This window comes from Catharus ustulatus, chromosome 20, assembly GCF_009819885.2.
Source record: "Catharus ustulatus isolate bCatUst1 chromosome 20, bCatUst1.pri.v2, whole genome shotgun sequence".
In the NCBI taxonomy this organism is placed as follows: Eukaryota; Metazoa; Chordata; class Aves; order Passeriformes; family Turdidae; genus Catharus; species Catharus ustulatus.
In genome coordinates this window covers 740,873-768,303 of record NC_046240.1, presented here as the reverse complement: position 1 = coordinate 768,303, position 27,431 = coordinate 740,873, and the positions used below count along the sequence as shown (strand labels likewise).

The 27,431-nt window shown below is 59.4% G+C and overlaps 2 protein-coding genes across 4 annotated transcripts in view; one reads left to right on the top strand and one right to left on the bottom strand.

The window, feature by feature from the left end:
* Positions 1–10,238, bottom strand: part of NTN1 (netrin 1) — an 87,352-nt gene extending 77,114 nt beyond the window's left edge. The window contains exon 1 of the mRNA XM_033077119.1: positions 9,215–10,238. Coding sequence (XP_032933010.1) covers positions 9,215–10,238 — 1,024 coding nt within the window. The remainder of the gene's footprint in view (positions 1–9,214) is intronic.
* A 14,047-nt stretch (positions 10,239–24,285) lies between these two features.
* PIK3R5 (phosphoinositide-3-kinase regulatory subunit 5) overlaps positions 24,286–27,431 on the top strand; it is a 41,533-nt gene continuing 38,387 nt past the window's right edge. For 2 of the 3 annotated variants that reach the window (XM_033077112.1, XM_033077109.1), the window contains exon 1: positions 24,286–24,356. The gene's annotated coding sequence lies outside the window, so the exon portion shown is untranslated. Of the gene's footprint in view, positions 24,357–26,409; positions 26,653–27,431 lie in introns of those variants that run through there. The other variant, XM_033077110.1, reaches the window with a different exon arrangement.

Sequence of the window (27,431 nt, the reverse complement as noted above, 5' to 3'; positions counted from 1 at the left end):
CCAGTGGGCCAGGAAGAGCCAGGGCCACCCCTCCGGGGAAGGCCTTACATGAAGAGGAGGCCAACAGTGAGATTTAGGTCTCACCTGCCTGCACTGCCCCTCCCTCCCCTCTCCTCCCCTCCCTGTACGCAGGGCTCAGCTCTCCCCACAGCATCTCCTGACCAGGCAGAGGTGACGCTCTGGACCCTGAAGAAAAGTCCTTTTGGGGCTGTGAGAGCAAAGCAAACCCTGGGACAGTCTCCAGTGTGTGTTAAAATTGCCTTTTCCAATCAAGTGTGCTGTCCACTCTCTCCTCACCCACACTGGTCTGACTGCCTGAGCCTGCACCCTGAGTACCCACAGAGCTGCCATTAAGGGACATGAATTATTCCCGTAGGATAATTAATGATAATTCCAATGAAAACTGTTGCCCTTGGTCAAAACAAAGCAGAGATCCCAGTGATCCACCCCGTGCAGCCTGGCAGGGATCTGGGTGATGGATGGCTCTGAAATACCACAGGGAAGATGACGTGGACACCTCATCCATCTTTCCAAGCCGGGCCCTGAACTTGGAGCACGCAGGCTGTGAGGATGGGATCGGGGAGGGAACAGCTGGGAGAGCACAGACCCAGCACGGATGTGGCAGCAAGCCCGGAGCGAGGGCTTGCTAAGCCAGCAGCATTCCTCCTGTGCTCCTCCTCCAATTCCCACCTGGGACAGGGGGAGAACACCTCACCTCCCTCCCTTGTGCTCCGAAAAACTGGGGAGTGCCCTCACCACTCCATCCAACAATCTTTGCCTATTTCTCACTGGCAGTTTCCCACCCCAGCACGTCAAGAAGGAGAAATTTGCTGTCAAACAACCCCACAGAGCCGGGCTGCTCCCAGCCTGTGGCACTGCACGGCCTGCTCCTGCCCCTCATGCCATTTTTGCTCTTTGCCAGGGGAAATTGGGGATGCTGGGTGTAGGCCTTGGGCTCTCCATCCTCTCCCCAAATCGGAGATGCAGAAGCTTTGATCCTCAAGCAGAGATTCCCAAGGTTGCTCCCCCCTACCTGTCCTGGAATTTCCACTCACCTGCCCACACAATGTCTTTTTGCTGATTGTTTTTGGCGGAAGATGGCCAAGGACTCCTGGGCTCATCCATTAGCAGTCCCAGGGGAGGAGGAACTGGGCTGAGGACTGTGATTCCCAGTGCAGCATCCCCAGGTGTCCTGTCTCAGCCCAAGAGAGGGTGCCTCTCCATCAGCAACCACAACCTGGGTGACAGAGGCCCCTTCCAGCCCTTCTGTGAAACAATTTAGAAAAACCCTGTACTTCCAGGAGTATGAAATAAAGCTTTGCTCCTTTCCTGCTCTCCAACCCTCTGTCCAGGTGGGGGATGCAGACACAATTTCCAACCCTCCTGTCACTCACAAGACATTTTGAAAAGGGTGGAAGGGAAAATTTCTGCCTGCGTAAACTTCTGCCCAGGAAGATTTCTTCCACGGTCTCTCAGCTGTGTGTGGCACATGAATCCAGGCTCTTTCTCTGCCCGTTACTTTCTCTGCCCTCTGTAATCCCAGCGATGCAGGAGGTGCCTGTTGTGGGCAGCAGTTCTGTGCCCAGTTCGTGCTGCCAATGCCCCCTGTGCCCGCTGAGCCCCAGAACAAAATCATCTCTCTGCCCACATCACTCCATCAGTTTTTAAACTCCAGTCTCCGCTAAAACCAGTGGGATACAAAATACTTCCATAAATTCATCTCCCAGAAGAGTTGAGTGTCTCCTCCATTCCCCTGCTCTCCCAGCTCACAACGTTTCTTTACTATCTCCCAAACGAAGACAGGATATTTCCTTCCCCACCATTAATTCCCTGTTTTCTGCTGAGCCTAAAGTAAACTCCCACTCAGTGTGGGGCTGAGCCCCTCCGTGCCACTGGTCCCTCTGCTTCTGCCTGGGACGGATCGGGAGCGGCCGAGTCGCTGCTCACTCCGAGAGCCTGCACGGCTGCCCTGGCTGAGAGCAGGAAAAGCCTCCCTCTCTCCTTATCAGTCCCCAGGGCATCCTAATCCCCTTATAAATGAAATCCATTATACAGATATCTTTTTAAAAGTCTGCCTGTCACTCCAGCCAGCGCCAGCCCAGCTCTCCGGACTCTTTAGAGCGTGGTCAGCGGGGATGAATCTCTGCCGCGGGCAGAGCCGCGACCGCTCCGGGTGAGGATCCGGCCTGTCCCTGTCCCTGTCCCTGTCCCGTGCTGTGATCCCTGCTCAGACACAGAGCTTGTCCCCTCCCGCTGGGCTGCAGAGCCAGGCTGAGCCGTGCCAGCCCCGGCTGTGCCCGCTCCGTGCGGGAAGCAGCGGGGATCTGGCAGGGATGCTCGGGACGGGAGCTCGGCTTATGCAAAGCAAACGTTTCCTGCTGATCGCAGCGGCAGAGGCCAAACGGCAGCCGCTGCTCCAGAGGCACCCTGGGGACGGAGCAGATGTGGCTGTGCCACCGCCGAGCCCCAGCCCGGCTCTGAGCCCTCTGCACGGGCTGATCCTGGCAGCAAATCCTCTCCCTTCTCTCCTGAAAAACGGGGGTGGGGGGGGGGGGGGTCTGTTCGGTGCAACCATGAACGTGTTGCAAAAAAACCATCCTGGTAGTTGACTCTGTGAACCCCCCGTGTTTGGGGGACACAGCCCTGCCATGGAGTCCTGTGCCCCAGGCAGCTGTGCCAGCGCTCTCTAGGAAGGGCTGGATGTTGGGTTTGATGGGTTCTGGGGCTGCTTTGGGCTTTTTTTTCTGCTGCTTGACAGCAACAAGGGGCCAAATGATCTACAGCCTCAGCAATGCCAGACTGTTCCAGCCATCCTGACCCATGATCTCCTTTCCCCTGGAAGTCCCCCAGGACAAAACTGGTGGATGAAAAATCTCAACACGGCACCCTGAAATCCTCCAGAAATTCTTCAGTAAAACTCTGTTTGCACAGCCCAACCACACAAAGGTTACAGACAGGATGGGAACTGTGAAGACTTTTGAGGTAGAGGTGATTAATCAGGGTAGAGAAAAGGAATCACCTAAATTTAATAAGAGACACCAGGGACTCCTGGAATGAAATCCTGCAGTCCCATAAAAAGCACAAGAGCCTCCAAAACCACTACCAAAAAGCTGGGTGTCACAAAAGGCAGGCAATGCCAAAAAGGCATCAATCCTCCATGGTCACAAAAACCCATCTCCATCCCTGAGGATGAAGGGGAGATAAATTAAGAATATAGAGGCAAATTCATGTGCCCAACTGCTCCCACTTCACAGGCCAGATGGAAATACCAGAATCCTGGGAGTGATTTTACATGCAATGGGGATTCCAGAGCCCTCGAGTGCTTTTTGCTCCATCCTTGGAGAGGCAGCACATCCCCCCGGGCAGGCACAGGGAGTTTGCGAGGCGAGGACAGCGGAGGCTGAATAAGGATGACATGATTTGGCCCAGAAAGAAGAGGGCAGAGATTAGCTGTGGACAAGCTCAAGGGAAGGCAAGTGTCCAACCCGGAGTGCCAAGCCTGGTTTTGTTTTAGCCTTAACTGCGCTTTTTTGTTTGTTTGTTTGTTGGTGTAAAAACCTTTCTGTTGGAAATCAGTTTAACTTTAAGCTTCCTGAGAATAAAAGCCTGTGAGAAAGCTCTGCCCATGCGAGGCTCCCTTGGGAGGCTACAATGGGAGCCTCAGCAGCTCATGAGCCCAAATTTCTATGGCTACAGCACCCATCTGCTCAGCAATACAGTTACCCCTGCTCGTGCGCTTCCCCATGCAGCACAATCCGCTGGGAGCTGCACCAGGAGGGGCTGGAAAGGACCTGTGACTCCATGGATGATGGCACATGGAGCCACGAGAAGCCCAGCCCTTGCAGGGTCTGCTCCAGTTGCTGGTGAAGCTGCCCCAAGTTGCAGTTTCCTGAGTACAAGGATGCTGCAATAACGCTTTTTGCCTTTCTCAACGCAAATCCAAAGGATTTTACAGAGCCTCCCTTTACTCCTTATAAAGGGGGGAAATTGAGGCCCAAGACAAACCTGGATATCAGAAATTATGAGCATTTCTGTTATCATCAGAGGTAACAGGCAGCACCACCACAGACCAGCTCCACACTCTACCTGAGAACCCTGGCTGGATGCAGCCACAGGCAGAATTGTGCTGTGCTGCCAGATCCAGGAGCCCAGCGCCTGCCCCAGGTGGACAAAGGATGTTACACTGCGGGGATCCTGCTCGGGCACCCTGGAGATTCTCTGTGGGACCCTGGGGATCCTCTATGGGACTCTGGGTATCGTGCTCAGAGCCCCTCTGCTCGGGTTGCAAATGTGCCTGTGTCTCCAAGCAAGAAGGGATGGATGCTTGTAACGTTCCCCATCCCTCTGGAACAGACATGGCCATGAGCAGGCTGAACATGGGCACACTCATACTCCTTTTCCCCTCACAGAGGGATTTGCAAAGCCACTTTTTCCCTGCCATGGAACTGAAGGGGCAGAGGGTGCAGTGGATGTGCCCCTGTGTGGCCAGGTCCCTGTCAGCTCTGCCAGTCCCACCCACACTCCCCTTGCCACTGCTGCAGCCAGTGCTTCTGTCCCTCTGTCCCCCTCAGGACAAACCATCTGCAAAGCCCTGAACCGCTCTGGGAGAGGAGAAGAGAGAAAGGACATCTCCCACCAGCCCAGCCCTTCCTGGTCAGATGTGTCTCAGCCTCTGTGAGCCATGGTCAGCCCCTGGTGGCCCAGGCCTCACCCTGGTGCCCTGCTCTGCCTGGATCTTGCAGACAGGCACTGGCTTACAAGCAATTCCTGCAGGGACTGTCCAGTGGGACAGTGACAAAGTCACCAACAGCTTGATTCCTTCTTCCATTTGGAGGCCAAGGAGAATGGGAAGGAATCATCTCATGGGGCTCCCCAACATCCCACTGTGCCAACCTGGGGAAAATGGTTATAGACAGGATGGGAACTGGGAAGGTTTTGGAGGTGGAGGTGATTAGTGCAGGGTAAAGGAAAGGGATCACTTGAATTTAATAAGGGGCACCAGGAACTCCCTGGCATGAATTCCCTCCCATTCCTCTGTGAGAGCAGAGCGAGAGGAGCTGGCTGGGTGTGAGGATTTGATTTCCTGGTTGTGATGAGGGTGGAGGGGCCCCGTTTGCTATTTTAGCAAGCACTGCCCTACAAATGCCTCCCTGGACCACCACGGAGGTGATAAAGCCCCAGGTTTGACTGGAAGGAAGTTTTTCATTGGGAGTGTTTGGTGGGTGCTTCTCTCAGAGTTCCTGGTCAACTCCTTGTCTGAGGTGAAGTTTCCTTTCCGCTGAATAAGAAACTTGCTCGGAAATTGCTCTGACATGAGACACATCCCAGCCTGGGAACCCTTCGGCAGCGGAGCAGAGCCTGTCCACCACCAGGCTCCCCGTGCTGCCTGTGCCAAATCCCCTATCTGGGAACACAATGTGTTTCCTTTCTCTCCCTGCGCTCGCTCCCGGGTTTGTTAAACGCTCTCAAGGCAGCACAGAGGGCCAAAATCCGAGCAGCGCCCAGCACCTGCAGCCACCGCTGACGTCAGGAACACGTGCAGGTGCCGGGAGCATCTCCTGGCTCCATGGGGGAAAGGCTGTGGAGATCCAGAGCCGGCACTGGGAATGGAGTCTGGAGCTCTCCAAGTGCCTGTCAGCAGGATACAACCTGGGCTTGTCCAGTAGTGCTTTATCCAAGGCAAAGGTGCTCTATGCAAACTGAACGGAGGGTGCTTGTCTGGGTTCATTCCCAGCGTCTTAAATAACACCATGGTTCTGGAGAAATTGTGGAATAGTGCCTGTTGTATTTTAGTGATGCTAAATCTGATCAAAGACCCTGCCTGTATTTTCCTGTGTCCACACAAGCTCACCAGCAGCTGAGCTCTGACAGCGCTTTACTTCAGACCTTTCCCAGCTGCAATCTCCTCTCCCGGGGGAGCTGGAACTGCATCAGGACAAACTGGGCTGGAGAAGGGGGCTTGGGCTGGACCAGTGCTGAGCAAAGAGGCAGCCCAGCGGCGCTGGAGAGAGGCAGGATGGAGAACAGACCTCCGAGCTGTTCTCCAAGCTGAGTCCTCCCTGGAGCACTCTGGCTCCCAGGCGCCTGGCCAAACCGGACCGCAAGGCCAAGCTCTACGTGCGTGAGCTACTTGCCAGGTAAAGCTGATGGGAACCTGAAACTGTGAAAGGCTCTGCAGGAGCAGATCCCTGGAGAATGTCTCCTTGGGACAAGCCCTGTCCTTTCCCCATGTAGTGCTGGGATCTCACAAGGAGCTATGAAGAAAAATTCGATCTGGCTGGCAAAAACCGTTCCCATGGGAAATTTTGACTTTCTGTCAGAAACTCCAGAGCATTTCTTTTTCAGCCCCAAATAAGCATGAACAGGAACAAAGATTCAGTTTTGGCAGGGGGAATGGGCTTACCAAAGAAAACACCCAAATTTTTAAGCAAAGCAGACACATTCTATAATTTTTCTCCTTGGATGAAAAGAAAAAGAAAAAACAAAACAAAACAAAACAATCGATTTTCCAGAAAGGAAAAAAGTAAATTCAGTGGAAAAAAATGCAAACAGTTCTCCCACCGTTACTTGATGCAAATTCGGCTGATTTGGTTGATTCACCTTTCCCTCAGCACGGCGGCTCTGGCCACTCTGATCCCCTCTGCAGAGCTGGAAGGAGCCTCCAGCGTGCGGCAGCAGCATCTCCCCGCTCGTCCCCTGCCCCTGCCCGGCGCAGGCGGCTCTGCAGCCCCCGCTGACCCGGGGCCTGACTTTCTCTTGGGATTTGCGAGAGAAACCAGGGTGGGCCGACGGTCATGAGCGAGCGAGTGGGAGTTGAATGGGGTTATTGTGATCTTTATCTGGGGGGATTATTCCAGGCGGTGTGGGCTTGGCAGGGCAGCGCGGGTTTTTGGCCGTGGCTGGTTTTACAGACTGATAGGTGCGGCCCCAGGAAAGGAGCAGCAGGACTGGGCTGCGGAAAATTGTTTTACGGTAGCTTCATCCTTGCAAAACATTCACTTCCGAGCAAAGCCGGTGCAAAAGGAAAAAACAGAGCGATTTTCGTTTGCAGAAATCTGACGCGGCTAGGACTGCACATGGTCTGAAATGCAAAGCCTGGCATAAAAATGACATGTTTTACTGGAAACTGGGAACTTGCTTCCCTTTTATTGGAAATAAATTGGAAGGGAGAAGGATGGTAGGAGCACGGCGCCAGCACAATAAATGAATAGAATCGTTTTCAGGAGCAGCTGGAGATCCTGCAGAGTAGACCGAGGGTCCGATAGCTCCTAGAGACCGCACCAAAAATTACGGCATTGCTGATAGCGGTAACTCTGCAGGCAGGGAGCGGAGCTGAGGTTGGGAGAGCGGGACCCCTCCTGCCCCCTGCCCTCGCTGTGGGCAAGAGACAGCACTGGGAAACAAGAGAGACGCGGAGCTCCGTCCCCGAGCGCTGCCGGGCAGCGGGACCCGCGGGACGGCGGAAAAGCAAACCCGGAGCTGACCCCAGCAGCCGAGGGACACCCGCCGCTCTGCCCCGGGACGCGGCATCTCCCGACCCCTTCCCCCGTCCCGACGGGATCCGCGGCTCCACGGCGGGGCCAAGCATCGCCCCAAAGCTGCCGGGATCCCGCGGCCGCCCCCCGGAGTCGCCACCGCGTGTGCCCCGGTGCAACGGGCTGCGGGAGCGGGCCCCTCTCCCCGCCAGATAACCCGGCTCGGCCGTGCTTCCCTGCTGAAGATGCCGGCGAAGAAACTGCGCTCTCTGCTAGAGACACATCTGATTGTGATTTGGGGAAAATATAAAAAATTAAAAGAAGGGAAAGAAAACAAAACAAAACAAAACAAAAAAAAAAAAAAAAAAAAAAGGCGGCCAACCCCGGCCGCTCGGCGAGGGTTTTTTTCCTATCGTCGGAGCTGCAAATATTTTGGAAGACGGGGCCGTGTTTTCCGTGTAAACAGGGCGGCGGCGGGACCCGGGGCTGCGCTCCGCGGGGCCGGGGGGTGCCTGCGCGGGGAGCCGAGCCCAGTCCGGGGCATCCCAGCCCTGGGGCCAGGTCCCCGCGGTCACACGGCTGAGCACCGGCCCCCTAAACCGCAGGAAAGGAGCAGCAGCACGCGGGGATCACGCCGGGAAGCGGGGGTGGAAAATCGGAGGGAACATTCGGCGGGATGTGTAGGGACTCACGGCGAAGAACTCCCGAAACCCTTAACCCTTATCCACCTCGGCAGCGGCAAGGAACACTCCGTCCCCGCCCGGGAACAGCCAGTACGGCGCGCGTTTCTCGCTCGAGATGGAACGAACTGGCTGCTGCCCTGTTCTCATTCGGTCCTGCGGCTCGTGCAGGTCCCCGCCGCCGCCTCCCAGGCCCGCCCGCACCTCCTGAGGATGCAGGGACGGGAGCCGCAGGCTTTGCCGGGCTTCGCTACCCTGCTCCCGGCCGCTTTCCCTCTCTGGAAAGGGCCAGAGCCCGTCGCCGTCCCGCCCGGACGCGGAGCCTCTCGGGCTTTGCGGCGGCTCTGAGCCCGTGTCCCGGAGACGAGAGCGGGGCTACCTGGCGAGCTCCGGGATCCCCGGAGCCGGGCCGTGGGCTGCGGTCCCCCCGGCCGGGACCTATCCGGGACGGGAGACACTGCCTGGCCAGCCCTCTGCGCTTCCCCGGACACGAACAGCGTTTTCCCGGAATCCTGAATGTCCTTTATCCCCTCTCCCGAGCTCCTTGGCTTCTCCTGCCTCGCGTTTCCGATCTTCCCCTTGCTCTGCCCATCGGATTTCCCCGCTAAGCCCGTCCCGCGCCGCCGGGTGCCTCCGGTGTCCCCGTCCCACGCTCCACGGCTCTCGGTATCCCCTGCCCCAAATTCCTGTGCTCTGCTCGGTGGTCTCAGGTTCCCTGTGCCCGCTGTTTTGCACCTGGAGGTCCCTCGGTGTTGTCACCAGCGGGCTCCCGAGTACCTCAGTGTCCCATCCCTTGCGCTTCCGAGTGCCTTCATATCCCTGCTCCGCGGTCCCTCGGTGTCCCGACCTCATCCCTACGCCCTCCGGTACCTCAGCGTCCTCCTCCAATCCATCACCCTGAGTGTCCCCGAACGGCTCCCCGTGCCCCTGGTTGTCCCCGCGCTGCTCGGCGTGTCCCTGGATGTCCCTGTGCCTTTCGCTGTCGTCCCCCGCGGCTCTTTTGCTCTGCCCTCCCTCCACCTCCCCTCCGGGGACCTCCGCGCCCGCGGCCTAACTCACCCACACACTCGTTGGCCTCCCGCGCCGTCGCTCGCTGCCAGGGCCGGTCGTAGTGGAAGGGCTTGCAGCGGTCGCACTCGGGGCCGGCCGTGTTGTGCTTGCAGTCGCACACCAAGCTGTCGTCGCGGTCCCGGACGCAGCGCGACGCGTGCCCGTTGCACTTGCAGCGCCCGCCGACCTGCAAGTCGGACACGGCGTAGAAGTAGGAGTCGCGGGCCAGCTCGGAGTCGTCCTCGCTCTCGTCGCCGAAGGTGTGCAGGCGGCTGAAGGTCACCCTGATGTCGGTGGCCGTCACCCAGTCCTGCAGCACGGGCGAGTTGTCGAAGTCGTGGGCGGTGGGGCGGCCGTCCAGGGTGCTGAAGGCGATGAGGCCGCCGGAGAGGGGCCGCACGTCGGTGTGCGAGTCGGTGCACACCGCTTCCTGCTCGTTCTGCTTCGTGATGGCGGCGCGGCTCGGCTTGTTGTACATCTTGCGGCACTGCGTGGAGTAGAACTGGAAAGGCACCCAGGTCTTGCCGTAGTCCATGGACTTGTGGATGGCCATGGACTCGGGGCGCGGCGAGCAGAACTGCAGGCTGACGTAGGTCACCTCGAATTTCTTGCCGAGGGAGAGGGTGAGGGTGACGTTGTGGGGATACTGGACGTAGCTGTCGGACTGCCAGCAGGTCAGGTTGTGCGGGTTGTTGAGGTCGGTGAGGAATGAGGGCGGGTGGGCGCGCTTGGGGTCGGAGGCGTTGCAGAGGTGGCAGGTGCGGACCTGCTCCTCGCCCTTCTCCGTCACCACGCAGTACCGCGACGGCGGCTTCCCGCAGGTGCTGGACACCTTCACCTCCTTCCCGAAGGCCGAGTTGACGAAGTCAGGGATGCAGCGGCGGGGCAGCCCGTGCTCGTCGTAGCAGGGGTCGGGCTGGGCGGTCTGCACGGCGAACATGCTCACGCCGTGGTAGCCGCCGCTCAGGGGCTGCGCCAGCCACGCCGCCGCCAGCAGCAGGGCCAGCGGCGCCTCCGCTCCCCTCCGCGGCATCCTGCGCGACCTCCGCGCGGCGTGGGGACAGCGGGGAGGGGGACACGGGGCAGACCGGGGAGCCGCCGCTCGAGCGCGCCGCTCCGCGGGGCAGCTCGGCCGGGGACGCGGTGCGGCGGCTCAGGGAGCCCGGAGCATCGCCCGCCCCGCGGCCAGCCCCGCGGAGAAAGGGGAGCCCGCGACGGCGGCGGCACCACAAAAGTGGGGCTGGCGGCGGGGCTGGGTCCCGCCTGCCTCCCGCCCCGGCCCTCGCACGGAGAATGACTGGCGGTCCCAGCCCCCGCCGCGTTTGAGGTCATGCTAAAGGAGTGACATCGCGCTCAAGGAACAGAACAACGACATCCACTGGCGGCTCAGCCAGAGACGCGCACAGGCCTCGGGGAGGGCGGGGGGGGGGGATGGGAGTGGGACGGAGCCCGCCTCGACATCGCGGTGATGGGCGCCATCTCCACCGCGGGGCTCCCGAGCCGCCCCGAGGAGCCGGGCAAGGGCCCTTGTCCTCCCCCCCCGCGCCTCTGTGCCCCCGACGGGGCTGGAGGAGCCGGGGCCTCCTGCCCCCTTGCAGCTGGGGATGCTCCGTGGGCGTGGAGCGGGAATGGGGAGAAGCGCCCGGGAGTAGCCCCACGCTCACCTGTGGGAACGCCGGGGAGGATCAGCATGGGGACGTCTCTCACCTGGTCCCTGCTGGTTGCCCCTCTCCACCGGGCCGGACAGGGACTGCCCCCCTCGGCTCGATCAGTAGGGGCACCGACCCGAGTGGGCTCTCACAGCCTTAGCCCCGGGGACAGAAAACGCGGTGCTGGGGAGGTTGAATGGAGGAAAATCACGACACGGGAACTACCGGGCCCGGCGACGCTCGGCAGGTTGTTTTAGGGGGCTGATCTCGGTGAAGAGACAGAGCGGGAACAAGGGGCTGCGCGGAGCCTCTTGCCGCTCCCCACCTTGCTCTGCCGTTTGTCGGCTCTCCCGTGAAGGCGAGGAAGAGGTTAAAGGGCGGCACTTGTCCGGCACCGAGCCGTGGCCCAGCTCCGGGCTCCCCTTCCCACCCACCCAGCGGGCCCCCAGTGCCGCCCCCGACGGCCGCTTCCCCCCGGATCCACTGCGGCTCCTCTCTTCCCGCTGTGATCCCGGCCAGGGACACAGTCTGGGGGGACGGTATGGACATCCCGAACAGACGGTACCGGGAGGGAGCGGAGTTTCCCTGCTTCGGCTCCCGGCCGCCCTGCTCGCCCCCCTTCCCTCCCTCTTTGATTAAAAGGGCACTTTTATTTTTCCAACGGAGGTGCCCTCTCTCGGAGCGCTGCCCACGCCGTGTCACTCAAGCGGCCGGGCCCTGGCACGGCAGCGCCGTCCCCTCCCCGGAGAGCCTGGCGGGGCGGCCCGAGGGGACGGGGGCTGCCCGAGCAGCGGCGAGCCCCAGGCCGGCCTCCGCCCCCTCCTCTCCGCCCGCCCCTCTTCCCGCTTTGAATTCCTTGCCACCGAGCTGAATAAAAGTGGTTGTTGTAAATTGAATTAGTGCCTGATTAATCTGCTCCCGGGCCTGCTAGCCCAGCGGGGTGTCTTTGGCAATGCAACCGCCTTCCCTGCAGGGCAGCGGGGCTCCGCAGTCTCCCTGCCCCCATCGCTCCCGCCGGACCCCCCCAGCCACCCCCAGCCCCGCCGCTCCCGGGATTTGTTAACTCTTCCCCGGGAAACAGCCCCTCCGTCCCGCTCCCGGCGCCCTCCGGAAGGAAGAGGAGGGGGTGTGCATGTGGATGAGGCTGGCCTGGGACTGAGGGTTCCGGTCCTTCTGGTCCCACCCGAGCCACCCAGAGACTCGGCCGAGCCCGGCACACCCGGGACACTCACGGACAGTCCCGGGATACCCCAGCCCCGGAGAAAGCTTTAACCCAACTCCTGAATCGCGGCCCTATTTGCAGACTTGGGATGGGGGGTGCGCTCCCGTTCAGCTCTAGGAGGGCACCTCAAGGAGGGAGTGGGGTAATTTAGACTGAGCTGTCCCGGACCATGGGGCCAGGCCGGGACGGAGGCTGCGAGAGGCCCCGGAACATCGCCGCCCCGTGCGGGCTCTGCTCAGCGCGGCGGCCGCGGCTCCGGACGGGCCCGGCGCGGCTGTGCGGACAACGGGGATGGGAATCCCCAGCCCCGAGCCCCAAGATCGGGCCCACAGACGCCTCCAGGTGCCTGCCATGAGCATCTCCGCTCGTCGTTTGTGATCCCCGCTTTACTCACCTGGCGCTTTTCCTTCGGCCACGCGTGTCCGGCACCGGCTGTCACCACGGGCTCCCTGTCCACCGTGTCTGGGCTGTGTCGGGGCTGCGGGGGGACAAGGGGACGGCTCCTGTACGTGGGAGGGACACGCGGGGCCCGCTCGGGGTGCAGCAGGTGCCGCTGCCGGGACTCTCGTTACTCCGGGGAAAGATCCGGGTTTGGCTCCGGGCGCTCCTAGACCCTCTTGCCAGCCAGACCGCAGCCCCGGGAATGCCCCCAGTGCCCAGGGCAGAGCTGAAATGTCAGCGCTTCTTTAAAATCCGTGAGGGTTTCTAAAGGTCGCCCGGCAGCCCCTCAAAGCCCGCACGGTCCTTCACCGCTTCACAGCAAAAATTTGTGTGAATCTAAGGAAAGCTGGCCTCCGCGGAACATCCCCGCAAAGCTGAGGTGCTGCCTAATCCCATTAGCAGGGTGTTAATTTAACAACCTCCCGGCCCTGCCGAGCGCGGGGCTCTGTGCTGCCCGCCGGCGTTCCCGGGGCTGCGGCTCTCGCCTCCCTCCTGCCCTTCTCGCTGGGTTTATTCGGTGTTTCACAACCCCCGGGGTTTGTAATGGCTCTTGCGGTCATTAACGTGATTTACTGAGGCTTTCTCCTCTAATTACCTCGCCCTCGAGCTGTTAAATGCATGTAAGCAGCTCCGCGGGGAACGAGGCACAGCTCGCCGGGCCCGGGCCCGAGCCTGCCGGGCCCTTCCGGGCAGAGGCCTGGGGCAGTCCCGGGATGATGGAAGGGGAGGATGCTCGGGCCGCCAGGCCGTGCCCTCCACGGGTCGCCCCCCACATCGGATTTAACTTTCCTATCAATGAAGCACCAGCCAGCCCCGGCCCTGTTCTCCCTCGGGAGAGGACGGATCCTTGCCGAAGCCAGCCCCGGTGAGACGCCGAAGCATCTCCAGTACCAGCACCGGTGCCGGAACACTGCTGGTACCAGCACTGGAGCACCTTCGGTGCCTACACCGGGAGTGGAGCACCTGCGGGATCTCCGGTACCTGCGCCGGGAACGGAGCACGGCTGGGACCACACCGGAGCATCTCCGGTACCTGCGCCGGGAACGGAGCACGGCTGAGAACACACCGGAGCATCTCCGGTACCTGCGCCAGGAACGAGCACGGCTGGGACCACACCGGAGCATCTCCGGTACCTGCGCCAGGAACGGAGCACGGCTGGGACCACACCGGAGCATCTCCGGTGCCCCGGTCCCTGCCCGGGAGCGCGGCCGGCCCACGTGCGGGCCCAGGGGCTGAGCGGTGGCGGGGCACGGCCGGGCCGGGGCACAGCGGAGCGACCTCGCTCCCCCGCGTTTGGCCCGGGAGAAGTCCCGGGGCCGGAGAATCGGCAAGAGCTTTATTTCAGCCGCACCGGGAGCAGCAGGAAAGGCGGCCCCGGCGCCCGGAGCCTGTTTTAAAAGTCAAATGGCTTCGGGTGCCGGAGCTCGTCCTCCTCCCCGGGAACAATGCGCTGCTCCTCACCCACCTCCCCCTGCACGGCCCGGGCTTGGAGAAGGGAGGGGGAAAGCCCGAACGGCTCTTCTCCTCCTTGGCTCTCCGGGGGCCGTTCCCCGGCGGGACCGCGAGCGGCTGGAAAAGCAGAGAAGACCCGGGTTGAAATAATCAGGAGCGATTTATTCCCCTGGAGTGACAGTTCTTTTGAGCAGTTGCCGAATGGCAGTTTCTGTCTTTCTGAAAGCTTTTCTTCCAGATTCTGTTCAGATTAGGCTGGGGAGATGAATGAGGCCATTATCCAGCCCAGTAGCTATTCTGAAATGCCAAATTAATTACCAAGGGCTAAATCAAGGCGATGGGGGCTGGAGGGGAGAGGGGAGCCGCGGTTTGAGGTGTGAAAATATCTCCGCGATCTTTTAAACACGGGCACGGCGGGCGGCCCGGGCTGCTCCCCTCAAACCCCCAAAACTTTCGCTCCGCAAGTGCGAGGGCAGCGGCGGCCGGAGCCGGGCGGAGGGACCGAGGAGACGCCGCGGGGTCCCGTTCGGGTTCCCCTGCCCCGGCTCCGGCACCACCCCACCGCTGTCGCATTTCTCACCTCCGGCGGGACCGCCGGGCACCGCGGGGCTCCGGGCGGGGCTGAAGCGGGGCCGCAGCCGCAGCCGAAGCCGAGACCGCTAGTGCCGCTCAGGAGTCCGGCGGCCCCTCGGGACACGGCCCGACACCTCCGCGCTCCCCAGCCCAGGGTCCCTCGTCACCTGCGCGCCCGTGCGGAGCGCTGTGAGGAGCGACCCTGCTGCCCCCAGGCCCCTTTCCAGTGGTTTGTCCGCAGCTGAGCCGCCGCGGAGCGAGCCCGGGACATTCCCGAATTCTCTCAGCTCCGGAGGGTAGGCTCGGGGATGCGACAATGATCAGCCGGTCGCTTCTTTGCGACGAGAGAGGGAAGGGGGAGGGCGAGGGATTGTGCAGGGATGCTGATGCATAACTTGGTTCGCGTTGCTTAGCTTGGACGGTCACGGAAACACCTCGGAGAAAGACGAGAAAGACCGGTCCCAAGAGAATTAGGGAAGAAGGCACCGCTGGCTCTTCCCGGACTGATGCCTCTCTGCCAGCACAGATGACAACATTCGCACATGACATTTAATCCTCCACCCTAAAGCTCCGTGGCTCCCGGCAGGCAGTTATTGTTATTATTGTCGCTCTAATATTTACGCTTTGCTCCCAAACAAGTGTAATTTCCCCGATCGCTTTGTAGCTCCTTGGCCCCTAATCCAGTTTTCCCTTCAGTTCCCGGGAGACCACACCTCTGGCTCCTCTCATTCATGGGGAAAAAAAAAAAAAAAGAAGAAGAAGGAATTTTACATTAAAAAGTAACCGTTTAGGGAACGGCGGGTCAAGCCTGACTAGCAGTTTGGGATAGGGGCAGTTGGACACGGGGCTGATGCTGAATCCCCTGCAAATGCCCACGGTCAGTGAGGGATATCCTGGCTCAGCCTGGGTAGCAGCGATAGCAGAGCCAGGCAAGTCTTTTCCTCGCCCTAGACAGTCCTTGCAAACGAGGAATAAGCACGGAGGAGATTTCCCAGGGGCTGAGAAGTGGGCTGGTGAAGGAATCAAGCCTTTAATGTAAATTGGCCGTGGCTGGCAGAGACCGCTGAACACTGGGCTATTCAGCATCTCTGTGAACCTCTAATGATCAACTCGGTTTTCAATTATACACCCACAATTGCCACCAAGTGAGATAAGCCTCCGGAATACTATATTTTCTCTTGCAAAATGTTTTCTTTGGGGCAGGCAGGCTGGGAAGCTCAGTGAGTAATATTTGATTTATTTTCAGCAGAGCTGCGGGACACCCAGCAGCCAGCAGAGCTCCCGGCTGGCCCGAACAGGAGCCAGACTTGTCCAGAGCGGCTCAGGCACTGTCGGGAACTCGCAGGTGGATTCAGCCGCTGCAGCACTGCGCGTCCAGGTTTTCCCAGGAAAACACGGGCGCTCATGGATGGTAAACTTCTCAAACTCTTGGATTTATTTATGTGCTTCCCTACAGAAACTACGGCTTCGTTTGGACGGGTGCAGATGGAGCTCAACACAAACAGCTTTGGCTGGGAAATGCTGCCCTGTGCTGGACACGCTGCTGGGGGCTCATCCAGGGAAAAGCGGGTCCAGGAGCACGCACAGACCACCCCAGAGCCCAGCTCCTCCTGCACCCCAAACAAGGCTACCCTACATTCAGAATCTGTTTCCAAGTCAAAATTACTTTGCTGAGCAATACATTACAGGGATGGGACAAGAGGGTCTTGGTGACCTCACAAACATGTTTTGAGCTCCAGGAGAAAGAAATACTTGAACTGGGAGCTCGGACCACTGGGAATGCCCCAGCATAGGTGGAGAAACCTCCCTGCACTGAATTGATGGAGGCCTGGCAGGACTCCCTGCACTTGATGGAGGGAATATCCCTGCATGTTTCTGTAACCCCAATTTCAGGGATCTGCAGGACTCTGCTGCCAGGCTGAGGTGTGGGAGATGTGGGGTGCAGGAAAGAGGTTTGGAATTGGAGGCAGATTTCTGTATAAATATTCCTGGGGATCTGTGTGGAGAGGAGGGGATGGGGACATCCAGTTTATTCAGTAGAATGTTTAGTTCAGAGAAGTTTTGGTACCACTCTGCAGATCTTATTTTTAGATTATCAAAGCACCCACCTGGATCTTAGGGGACCTGAAGTAATTCTGGACTTCCTACTCCACTGTTTAGGACTATTTTCTTTGTATTTGTGGGTCTGACTGACAGAGGGACACCGGAGCAATTCACAAATCCCCACCACCAAGGCCTGAGAGACCCTGCCCAGGTACCATAAAAGCTTTTGGGGACTCAGAGTGAGCATCCCTGTCCCAAAGCGCCCAGCTTTGACCCCACACTGCATTTTGAACAGGAGCTTGATGTCTCCACTCCGGCTGTGCCTTCACTCCCCCCGGCACTGCCTGACAGCAGCTCGAGAGAATCCTGGGCACTGTGAGCTGCTCCTTTGGTTGAAAACCAGCCTGTTTGAGAACCATCCACACCTGGGCCCTGCTGGGGGAGGATAACAGCAAACAAAGACTTTTCCTTTTGATCTGAGCCCGGTATTACTCAGAGAAAATCGATCCCTTCACTCACTGCCTCGAGCTGCTTTAGCAAAGCCTGAGCAGCACAAGAGTTGTGGTGCTGAGGGAATGCAGATGGAGAGGGCCAGACTTGGCCAGGGCAAAGAGAGATCAGGGTGCTAGGGCACAGACAGTGTGGTGAGCAGTGCACCACGGTCCTCTAAAATAACAAATATTCCTTTAAAATAATTAAATTGAGTGGAGACAGTTTCTCACCTACATTACAGAATTGTTTCTGGACACAGTGAACACTACTGGTATTACTCCTTGTGGGAGGTTTTTTGGCTCTGGCATAAGAAACTGGCCCATGGAGTGATTTTCTGTCTCGATAGAGGCTGTTTAGGGGAACCTGGGATCACAGTTTTGTACGGGACCCGTGGAAGGTCGTGGAGCTGAAACTCCGATCCTAGAGGAAAGTTCCTCCCCTGTGAAAAGGAATTCGATCTCCTTAAGCTGATGTAAGGTAAAGATGGAACCTGGATTGGGCTTCCAGGGGAGAGGGAGGGAGTGAGGCAGAGGCTGGGGCCAGGGCAGGAGGGCTGGATGGATTTCAGCTACCTAAGGAGCAGGATTATCAAAACATGGATCCTCAGAGCCTCTGGATTCGCAGCTCCCAGTAACTCCCTTTGCCAGACAATTAACTCTTCTCCAGCATTCCCTCTGCAGTGACAAGTGGGCTCGTGGGACCCAGCTCCAATTGCAGCTGGGGCAGTCCCTCTGTTTCAGCATTGCAGATGAAGGTGGCATTTTGTCTCTTTATTTAGAAATAATAATAATAATTTTTAAAATTATGTAAAAATAAACAAACAAACAAACAAACAAATAAATAAATATTCCAGAAAGTATCCTGTTCCCTGAGGGAAGGAGTGGAGGATTTGTAGAGGTTGAGCCAGCAAGGCTGAGGCAGGGCAAAGGGGGTCATGCACAGCCCCATCCATCCTTTGGGTTTTCCTTAAGGGAAGTGTCCTCCGGATATCAAACAGGGCGCAGTGGGTGCTGGGGCCTTTCTGGCACCCCAAAATCACGGGAGGCCGCCGAGAGGGTGCAGGGAGTGAGCCCTGGCCCAGCCCTGAGCAGAGTCCTGTCAGGACGAGTTTTCCAGGACCTTCCCCAGGACGCTGCGCAGCGTTCGGGCTCCTTTTGGCAGCCATCCTAACCTAATTATAATTAAGGATGTATTAAGCGGGGATGAAGTGGCCTTCGAGTGGCTCTAACCTTCTAATGGAGGGCTTGGGGAGAGGCGGCGGGAGCGGCTCCGGCCGGGCACTGCGGCGTCCTGGGAGCCCGGCCGGGGCTCGGGATGGGGCCCCAGCTCCAAGGGAGGAACCTCGCCGTGCCTCCAGCCGGGACACAGAGCCCTCATCCCGCCCCATGCCAGGGCTGGCTCCATGCAGAGCCGCCCGTGCCGGTGCTAGCCAGAACTCGGCGGCTTTATCTCGGCGCTGTGTCCGTCCTTCCAGCCGTCACCAGTGCCATTCATCGGCGTGGTGCCCGTGCCAGGCCAGAGGGCACGGGTGGATCGGAGCGAGCAGAGCCCAAAGCCCCCGCACGGCCCTCCCTGCGCATCCTCCCCTGCGTGCTGGGGGGTCCGCACCGTCCCGAAGCCAGCCGGGACCCCTGCCCCGCTCCCGGGCACTGCCCCGACCCCCGCGGCTCCTCGGGGCGCTGGAGCAGCCGGGCAGTGTTTGAGTGCCCAGCCCAATTCCTCGCTCTCCAGTGCTGCTCAGCGGCACCGTCGCCTGTGTGGAAGCTGATCCCGCCGCGCACGCCCCGGCGTGCCCGAGTCCCGGGAATTCCGGAGTGCGTATGGAAACACGAAGGAGAGGGGATTGAGGCGGTGGTGGGAGAAGGCGAATGGACCCCTCCAGGTCAGCCTCAGTTTCCCCAGACATTGAGCAGAGAATGGTGCTCGCATCCTTGGTAAAGCTCTTTGCTGACCGTGGCAGGAAAGGCAGCTCCGAACTTCAGCCAGGTCTCATCCCTGCTCCCGATGCCTCATAAACGAGGGGGAGGAGAAGGTGAAGCTCTTTTTTCTGTCCCTTCCTTCTATGGCTCCATTAACCCCCTGATGTTTCTCACTGTTCATCTGTTGCTAGAGAAAAGCAAACCCATTCTCCTAGCACAGCGCCTGCTTTGGATTCCGCTGGATTCTCATTTCCAAATGCTGCCAGTCCCGGGCACCCCCTGGATGCAGACAGATGCTGCCCCTCGAAATTCCAGCTGCAAACACCTCACATCAACCAAATGCTGCTCCAGGACCTCGCTGCCCACAGCGCTACTTCCTCACACAGGTGCCTTGGTCATTTGGTGGCACCGTGAATTGTGTGGTGAAAGAAGCAGTAAAATGTCACCGCTGTGAGGGTTAATGCGGGGTGTGAACTGCTCTCGTGGCACCCAAATGCACAGAAAACTGCACTGCCTCAGACCTGGAGGTACCTGTAACACACCCACCCTGCTGGCCTCTGACAGACCAGAGGGTTGGGTTTGTAATCTGCTCTAAACACTCCAGTTTGCAGATTTAAGCCTGGACCCACTGATGGCACCTCGGAGGATTTGCTGAGATAGGAGTGGCTTCACTCTGTGAATTAAAGCATCAGAATGAAACTGGCCACTGGGAATGGTGCAAAATGGATTGAGGTTTAAGGGACTATGGACACCAGAGGGCCTGGGGTGCCTTTTGCCCAGAGGAGTCCTGGATTTGATGCAGTCCTCATCACAACTACCTGTGCCCCCCTTGTGCCCACTCTGATGCCCCCAAAGGGAGGGCTGAGGATGGGCTGCTCCAGCCCGGCTCTGTCCTGCTTCCAGCCTCTTTTGCTTGGGTCAGGTGAAATTTTTGTCCCATTTTTCCCATTTATGTCCACAAACCCCATTTTTTCCTCACAGCTGATGCGGGCACATCATTCAGTTTGAGTTTGTCACCCAGGTAACGTGCAGGGCAAATGTCCCTCTCCCAGTCCAGTTTATCTCAAGGGGCATCTTCAGTGGATTGGTGATTACTTTTATTTAAAGCAAGCAGGGGAAAAAGGAAATTCACGAATGAGCCATAGGAGCTCACCCTGAGGCCCTGCTGCCATCTGCTGGGGTACCAGCGCTGAGCCCACTGCGCCAGCCCAGGATGGGGATTGGGGGTAGGGGGTTGGGGACTGGGGATGGGTCGTGTCTGGGGGGACAGATCCCTCCGGGGGCTGGAAGGGGAGAGGATGCCCGTCCTCATTTTTCTGGACTTGGCCCTCTCCCGCTTCAGCCTCATCTGGGATCAAAACCTCCGGAGAGGTCAAACAGCCCCAAGTGTCCCATCTGAGGCTCTTGGCTGTCCCTTGCTCCTCTGGAATGTCCCTCGCTGAAGTATTTCAGCTCCTGCATTTGGGAAGGCAGAGCCCAGCTCCTGAGGGGTGCAGGAACTTGTGATTTCTACTCAGATTTTCAGATTTACACCTGATTTACACCTTGACCATCGTAAAATGTACATCCAAAAGTGGAGGGGCAGTGGCAATGACGGGGCGGGACATGGCGGGGCGGTGCTGTCTCGGTGCCCTCGTGGCTGTGCTGGGTGACAGGGCTGTGGCCTGGGGAAGGAGAATAAACTGCAGCTGCTCTGGGCTCACAGCCTGCAGTGCTGCCACCTCCACAGGGATGTGTGGCTGCCCGGGGATGTGTCCAGCTGTCCCCAGGCTAGCAGGGGTAGCACAGAACAGGCCCAGTGTGCAGCCAGCTCCAAGGATTGCCCGGGTTTATTCAGTCCCATCAGGACTGAGCGAGTCCTGGTTATGACACAGCTTAACTGGGGTGCCCCCAGCGAGGTCCCAAATGCAGGCTCAATTGCTGAGGAGCTCACCAGGAGCTGGGGTGCTCCGGGAAGTGGAGGTGCTGCTGGAGACTCGGAGGAGGCTGAGACAGAGGGCTGAGGGTCACCACAGCCACAGATACTACGGGACCCACGGAATTTCAGCACCCTCACATCGTCCCTCTGGGCTGACCCAGGGAGGCTGCCAGAGGCAGAACACTCCTAGGAAAGTGTTTTCCAGGGATTCATTGCCCAGCTGGGCGCACAGGGTCGGCTGAGCTGCACTCCCGGGGCTGGCTGAGCTGCACCCCCGGGGCACGCTGAACCCTCTCCATCAGTGCAGTTCTCCGGCAGGACACAGGGTGGAAACCTCAGCCCACGCGAAAGGCACTCCCAGCCCGGCTCTCCCCAGCGCTCTTTCCTTTCCCGGGGCTGCCTGCTCCTCCTGGCCCCAGACTGGGATCCGGACAGGGATTCCCTGCTGTCAGGGCAGGGATCTTTGAGTAGTGAGGAGACGAGTTCCAGCTCCGGCGGAATCCCGCCCGGAGCCGGCGGTGAGCGAAGAGCTGGGAGCAGCCCCAGATCAGTGCAGACCAGACTCATCTGCCGAAAGTGGGACAGCTCTGGAGCTCCCCCAACCCAGAACTGGCCAAAAAAACCTTTGACAGCTTAACAGATCGAGTCATGTAAAGTTATATTGTCACCTCCTCCCTGGGAGGTGGAAGGGGAACGTCTGGTGTCAGATCTGCCCACAGCGAGGTCTCTGCCCCAGTTTCATTTCTCAAGGGCTGCGGAAGAGTCTGTCAGGATCCTCTGAGTGTGCTCTGAGAAATGAAAAACACAAGTTGTGGGGAAAACCAGAGACAATAAGGTTCCCTTTTCAGTGACGCTGCTTCCCCTTCCCTCCAAGTGACAGGTGGTGAGGAGAGGCTGCAGAGTGGCTCTGCTGGGGCTGGGATGCTCCATTCCTGTGGAAACTCGGGGAAAGGGAAGCAATGGGCTCACCTGGAGCCTGTGCAGCCCCAGCAGCACACAGCAGCCTTGGGGGCTGTGTGAGGACAGGGTCAGCCATCCCAAAGCTGCTGGAAACCCTCGGTCTGGGCACCAGCTGCAGCACCCAGGGAGATGTGCTGGCTACAGTCTGCAGAGCTCAAGAGTTTGAGTGTAGAGTTGGTGACTTTATGGCATTTTTGAGGGGCTGAAATGCTTGATTCCCACATGCGGCTGGGTTGGAGTTGCTGTTTCAGGGAGTATGTTGGGGTGTGGAGTAGGGAGGAATGGGAACAAGGCTGTGGTGAGCTGAACTTCAGTGTAAGGTGAACGTTGGTGCCCAAGGCCAGGTTGGATGGGACAAGGGTTTTGGGATAAGATGATCTTTAAGGTCCTTTCCAATCTAACCCGTTCTTTGACTCTGGGTTGTTCACAGAGAACCCAAAGGTCTAAATGAGCTCATCAGAGCACAGCCTCAGCTTCCTCCTCCTGCTGGGGCTGGTCAGCAGCTCCAGGGGCAGGAACTCAGCTGGGATGTGCCAGTGCTCCGTGGCCATGCTCTGGCTGGAGCTCCAACAGCTTTGGCATCATTGCTGGTGTCACCACAGCCACGCTCAATGCTCCCCCTCCACGTGGGTGGAAGCCGTGGGGATGCCATTCCTGCTCTCTGTGTGACCCCAAAAGACCTGGGATCACTTCCCCCTGCCTGCTGTCACCCTGGTGTGGCACTGGCATCCCAAGGATCCCCTGAACTCCGAGCAGCAATCAAGGGGAACACAGCTCCCTTCTCCAGGGAGCTCCCGGGGACATGCTGCTGTCAACATCCCTTGGAGGTGCCCCTGCTCCAGAGCCCTTTACCCGAGCTGGCTGTGTCAGCCCGGCGGCCCCACACGCTGTTTGTCACCACTGCAGCCGTGGCACGGCCCCTCCCTGCCCTCCTCCACTTCCTTCCGCCGCACTGAGCCCCCCCCAGCCCATGTTTGGTAACTTCCTCAGCTGCTCCGGGCCCCCAGGGGCAAAACAAGGAGCTCCTGGTGCCTCAGGTGGGGAGGGAAGGGGACAGAAGGGGACATACTGCAGCCCCAGCAGCCAGAGGAGTTTGGCCTCTGCAGCCTTGGCCCTTCATACACCTCCCAGTTCCTCCAGTTCTGGGACCTGCCTGAAATGAGGCGGTGGGAATGGAGCAGAAGGGGTGGGAAAGGTCAGACTGGCATCCCAGACTGGCATCCAGTGAAGGGCTCAGGCCCAGAGGAGCTGGGACACAAAGCTCCACCTGAGCACTTGGCTGTTTCCCAGTCAGCGTCTTGGGGCAGGTGGTACCATGACATCAACACTGGACCTTCCCTGTCCCGCTATTTTTGCTGCCTCGGGATTTCTTGTGAACTGCTGGTGGCTGCTCAGCTGGTGAAGGCTGAGCCCATGTCCCTCCACGGGGGTTTCACCTGGCACAGGTGACACAGGCACCCGGGGCTCTGGTCCCACATGCTTTGCACAGCGGGCAAAGTCTCCATGGGTCACCAATGAAAGGGGATTTCAGCTCTGACTGCGTTTGCTTTTTTTAAAATTCACTGGAATTTCACTGCGGAACCCACAGCTATTTTGGCCCCTAAGCAGGTTTTGAGTCTCGGAGCAGCAGTGGCAGCGGTCACTCTCTTCGACAAACCGAAATCCGCAGAGAAACCCGCCCGGATTCCTGCCCTCAGCCCCGGCCGGCCGCGCCCCGGCCAGCAGCTCCGTGTGCAGGTGGGGCAGGGGACGGGTGTGGGGGCCAGAAATGAGGGTGGGACGGGCCTTTGCTCAAGAGCAGCCACAAAGGCAACAGGAAAAGGCCATTCCCAGGTGCCACCAGAGCAAACACCAGCAGAACATCTCCAGCGTGGTAATGAATGGCTGGATGGATGGATGATGGAAGGAACGACGGATGGTGGGAAGGATGGATGATGGATGGATGGGTGGAAGGAAGGATGGAGTGGCAGGTGAAGGGTTGGAAAGATGCATGGATGGATGGAGAGATTGATGGAGGGAAGGGCAGATGGATGAATAACAGGATGGTGGATGGATGCACGGATGGATGAGGGGCAGAATGTCAGGAGTAAGGGGTAGAAGAAGGGGTGGATGAATGGAAGAGTGAAGGGTGGAAGGGAAAGTGGTGGTGGGGACACGACAGATGGATCCATGGATGGATGGACGGGGGGGGCTGGCCAGGTGAACGGCAGGATGCTGGCAGCGAGGCAGAACAGCGGCATGCCTGGATGGAGGGAGGGAGGGAAGGACGGAGGGCTGGGTGGGAGGAGGAAGCGGGGGCGGGGGGCAGGTGCCGGGGCACAGCCGGGGCGGGGCGGGCCGCGCACATGTGCGGGGCGGGCCCACCACCAGCTCCGCCTGCCCCGGTGCTGCCGGTGCCGCCCGGCGCGGAGCGGAGCCCGGCGAGAGCCCGGCGGGGCCGGCCGAGGATGGGCACGGAGCCCCGGCGGCAGCCGCCCCCCAGGTGAGAGAGCGGGGGGACCGTGTGGCCGGGACGGGGGGCGGGGCGGGGCACACACCGAGCCCGGGGTAAGCGGGGCGGGGGGCTCTGTACGTCCCGTGCACGTGGAGGAGGAGCTCCCTTGTATTCCCAGGGTGTCCGTGAAACCCGTGGCTTGGGGCGTTGGTGCTCGGCGGGGCTGTGTCGTTTGCGGAGGGCTCACTGTAAATGGGGTAACAGGAGGGGGACAGAAACCGGTGTCATGCGGGCATCTCGTGTGACCGGGGGCTTTCTCTTAAACTCACCAGCGGGTGTCATTACCCGGGCTGGGGGTTTCTCTTGCAGCCTTGGATGGGGCCCCCCGCACTGCGTCTCGACCTCGGGGTGCCCTTGCAGCCCATGCCTGGCCAGGAGGAGCCGGTGTCACCTCGCGGGTGGGGACGGTCCGGCCGTCGTGACTCATTTCGGGACTCTGTGTTTGCTTTCCACCGCGTGGCCCCCCGGAGCTGCTGCTCGGGGCCAGGTGTGGGGCTCTGCCCGCCCCAGGGGACCACCCTGCCGTGGCGGGGTCCCCGGGGGCTCTCTGGTCCCCGCCCGCAGTTTTGGCAGGGCTGACTCGCCCCTGTGACTGCAACAGGAGCCCTTCCCTGAAGGGATCCAAAGGTCACACAAGTCGCCTGCTGCTGTGTCCCCGCAGCCCGAGGGGCTGAAGTGCAGCCCCAGGGAAGGCTCTGCTTAGGCAACAGGATGTGGTTTGGGATGAGACAAGCTCAGCAGCGTCACCCCTCCAGCATCGGGGGCTGGACACGCTCCAGCCCCGAGCTGTCCCCGTGCTGCCTCTTGTGCCTGCTAAGGAGCATCTGCCATCAGGTGCTTCTGTGGCCTCCCAGTGTCACCCAGTCAGTGCCCAGCCCGGCCTGGGGCCACGCTCCCTCCTGCACCCGCCTCCCCCAGAGGATGTTGAGCTGCTTTGGAGGTGTGAGCCCTGAAGGGAGGAAAAGGCTCTGCTGATTCAAATCACTAACAAAAGCGGGAGAAAAGAGCTTTCAGACCTTTGTTTTCGTGTTCGTGACAATCTGGCTGCTGTCACCCCGCACCCGTTAGCTTTGCCAAGGGCTGGTTTCGAGACCGTGCTGCTCCCGGTGCAGCGAAACTGCTCAGGCAGCTGCAGGCTGGTGCTGCTCCTGCTGCTTGCCCTGATGCTGAACAGCTGCAATTTATTTTGTTTTCCCATTTAGGTCAATTTTCTCAATCTCGGTCTGCTGCAAAATCCAGGGGTTATGCAGGATGCCAAGGCTTTAATTTTCCTGGCTGTTAGAAAGGTCTGTTGGTTTGGTGTTGGGGTTTTTTTTCTCTTGTTCAAAGCACAAACTCGGACGGAATCATGAATGTTTCCGAAATCTGGTTGCAAAGAGGTTTGGAGCTCTGGGTGTTGCTCAGATTAGAGCTGAAATATAGAAAGGTGAGAAGATAAGGAGCCAGAGCCCGGCTGTGGTGGTTTTGCAGTGGTTCCGTCCCTCAGTGACTGCGTGAGGCCGGAGGGCTCAGGCGATGCTGGGGATGCTCTGCAGGTCTCTGAAGGAAGGAGCTGGGCAGAGCCAGGTGTGCTGCAGCAGGAGCTGGGATGTGAGTGTGATCCGAGGACAGCTGCAGCCTCGCGATGTGGTCGTGCTGAAGTGAAGTGAGGAAAGCTCAGTGCTCTGCCTTCCCTGGCTCTGTGTGGCTGCCCCTGTCCTGCTCCCGGCAGTTCTGCAGCCTCTCAGGACAGGGGAAGGGGCATGACACGTGCTGGAGGTGCTTCTTCAGAGGAAGAAAGTGGAGTTCTGGTGTGCAGTGGTTGGGCGAGGGGCATTCCTACATCTGTGGGGTGTGGGATGGTGGGATGGCTTTTCCCTCCTCCCCAGGGAGATCAGGGAATCCAGCTGGGACAGAAACCAAAACTGGCCCCGTGTGCCTTTTTGCTGAGGGTGACAAAGAAGATGTGGGTTTTGCACTAAGAAAGAAGAACTGAAAGCAGTGGGAAGTGTTGGCAGAGAGGAGCAGTGGCTGCTCCAGCAGGATGAGCTGCTCTGGCAGGGCGAGCTGCCCGTGCTGCAGCAGCCCCAGGGCTGAGGGATGTCAGACTCAGGTGCTCTGGCTCTGCTGGGGACCTGGGACACCTCAGCATGGCATAGGGACCTTGCCATGCTGCAGCTCACCCTGGAGTAGTTTCGACTTCTCTTTTTTGGCTGATTGCTAAGCACGGCGGGGCTGCCCAATTTTGCATTATTATTCTGCAAGAGGAAAATTGTGCTCGAGGGTGTCAGGGAAAAGTGCTCAGGTGAGTGCCCCAGGTGCTTTTGAGCAGTGAGAGGCTCATTTTGTGCCTGACCTCTTGCTCCCAGTAGCGGTTTGAATTTCCAGGTGAGAGGACGGGGAAGGAGGATGAGGTTTGTATGGAAGCTCTGCCCCCCAGCTCCCCGGGCTGCCTGACAGGTCTGCCGTCATTCCAGCTCTGTGCTTTGCTGGTTCGGGCTGGAAATGTCACTGCTTGAAGGAAAATGGGAGCTGTGGATACAATTCAGGCTCCGCAGCTGCAGCTCTTTCTCTCCTCTCTGCTTTGCTCCTTCTTCCCTCAGAGGCTCAGGATTCCCCATCCCTGTCCCGTCTCTCATGTCCGGTGTGAGGACAGGGTCCTACTATCCCAAGCTGTCACCGAGGGTTCCAGGTGACCTCTGCAACCCACCCAGAGCTGCGTCCACCTAGTGTTGGGTCAGGGTTGTTTGGTGCGGAGCTGTGATCCAAGGATGTTGCCGAGGATCCGGAGAGCATCTCCCTGTGGCGCAGCCCTGAGGGGCGGACAGGACCTGTCACCATTGCTCCCTGCTGGCACCGACCCCCATCCGCGGCCTCCTGGGTGGGAGCCCAGGGAGCGACCGCAGCTCCCGAGCGCCTTTCCCAGCAAGGAGACCAAGCCCCGCCGTTCCCGTCCTTCTGATCCTTCTTTGGCCGCCAATTAGCACGACGTGAGAACTTGTCTCCCTGCTGACGCGCCCGTGTGACTCCTCAGATGCTTTAATTGCGGTGTTTTCGGCGGCCGGGTGCAATGAAATGGTAATT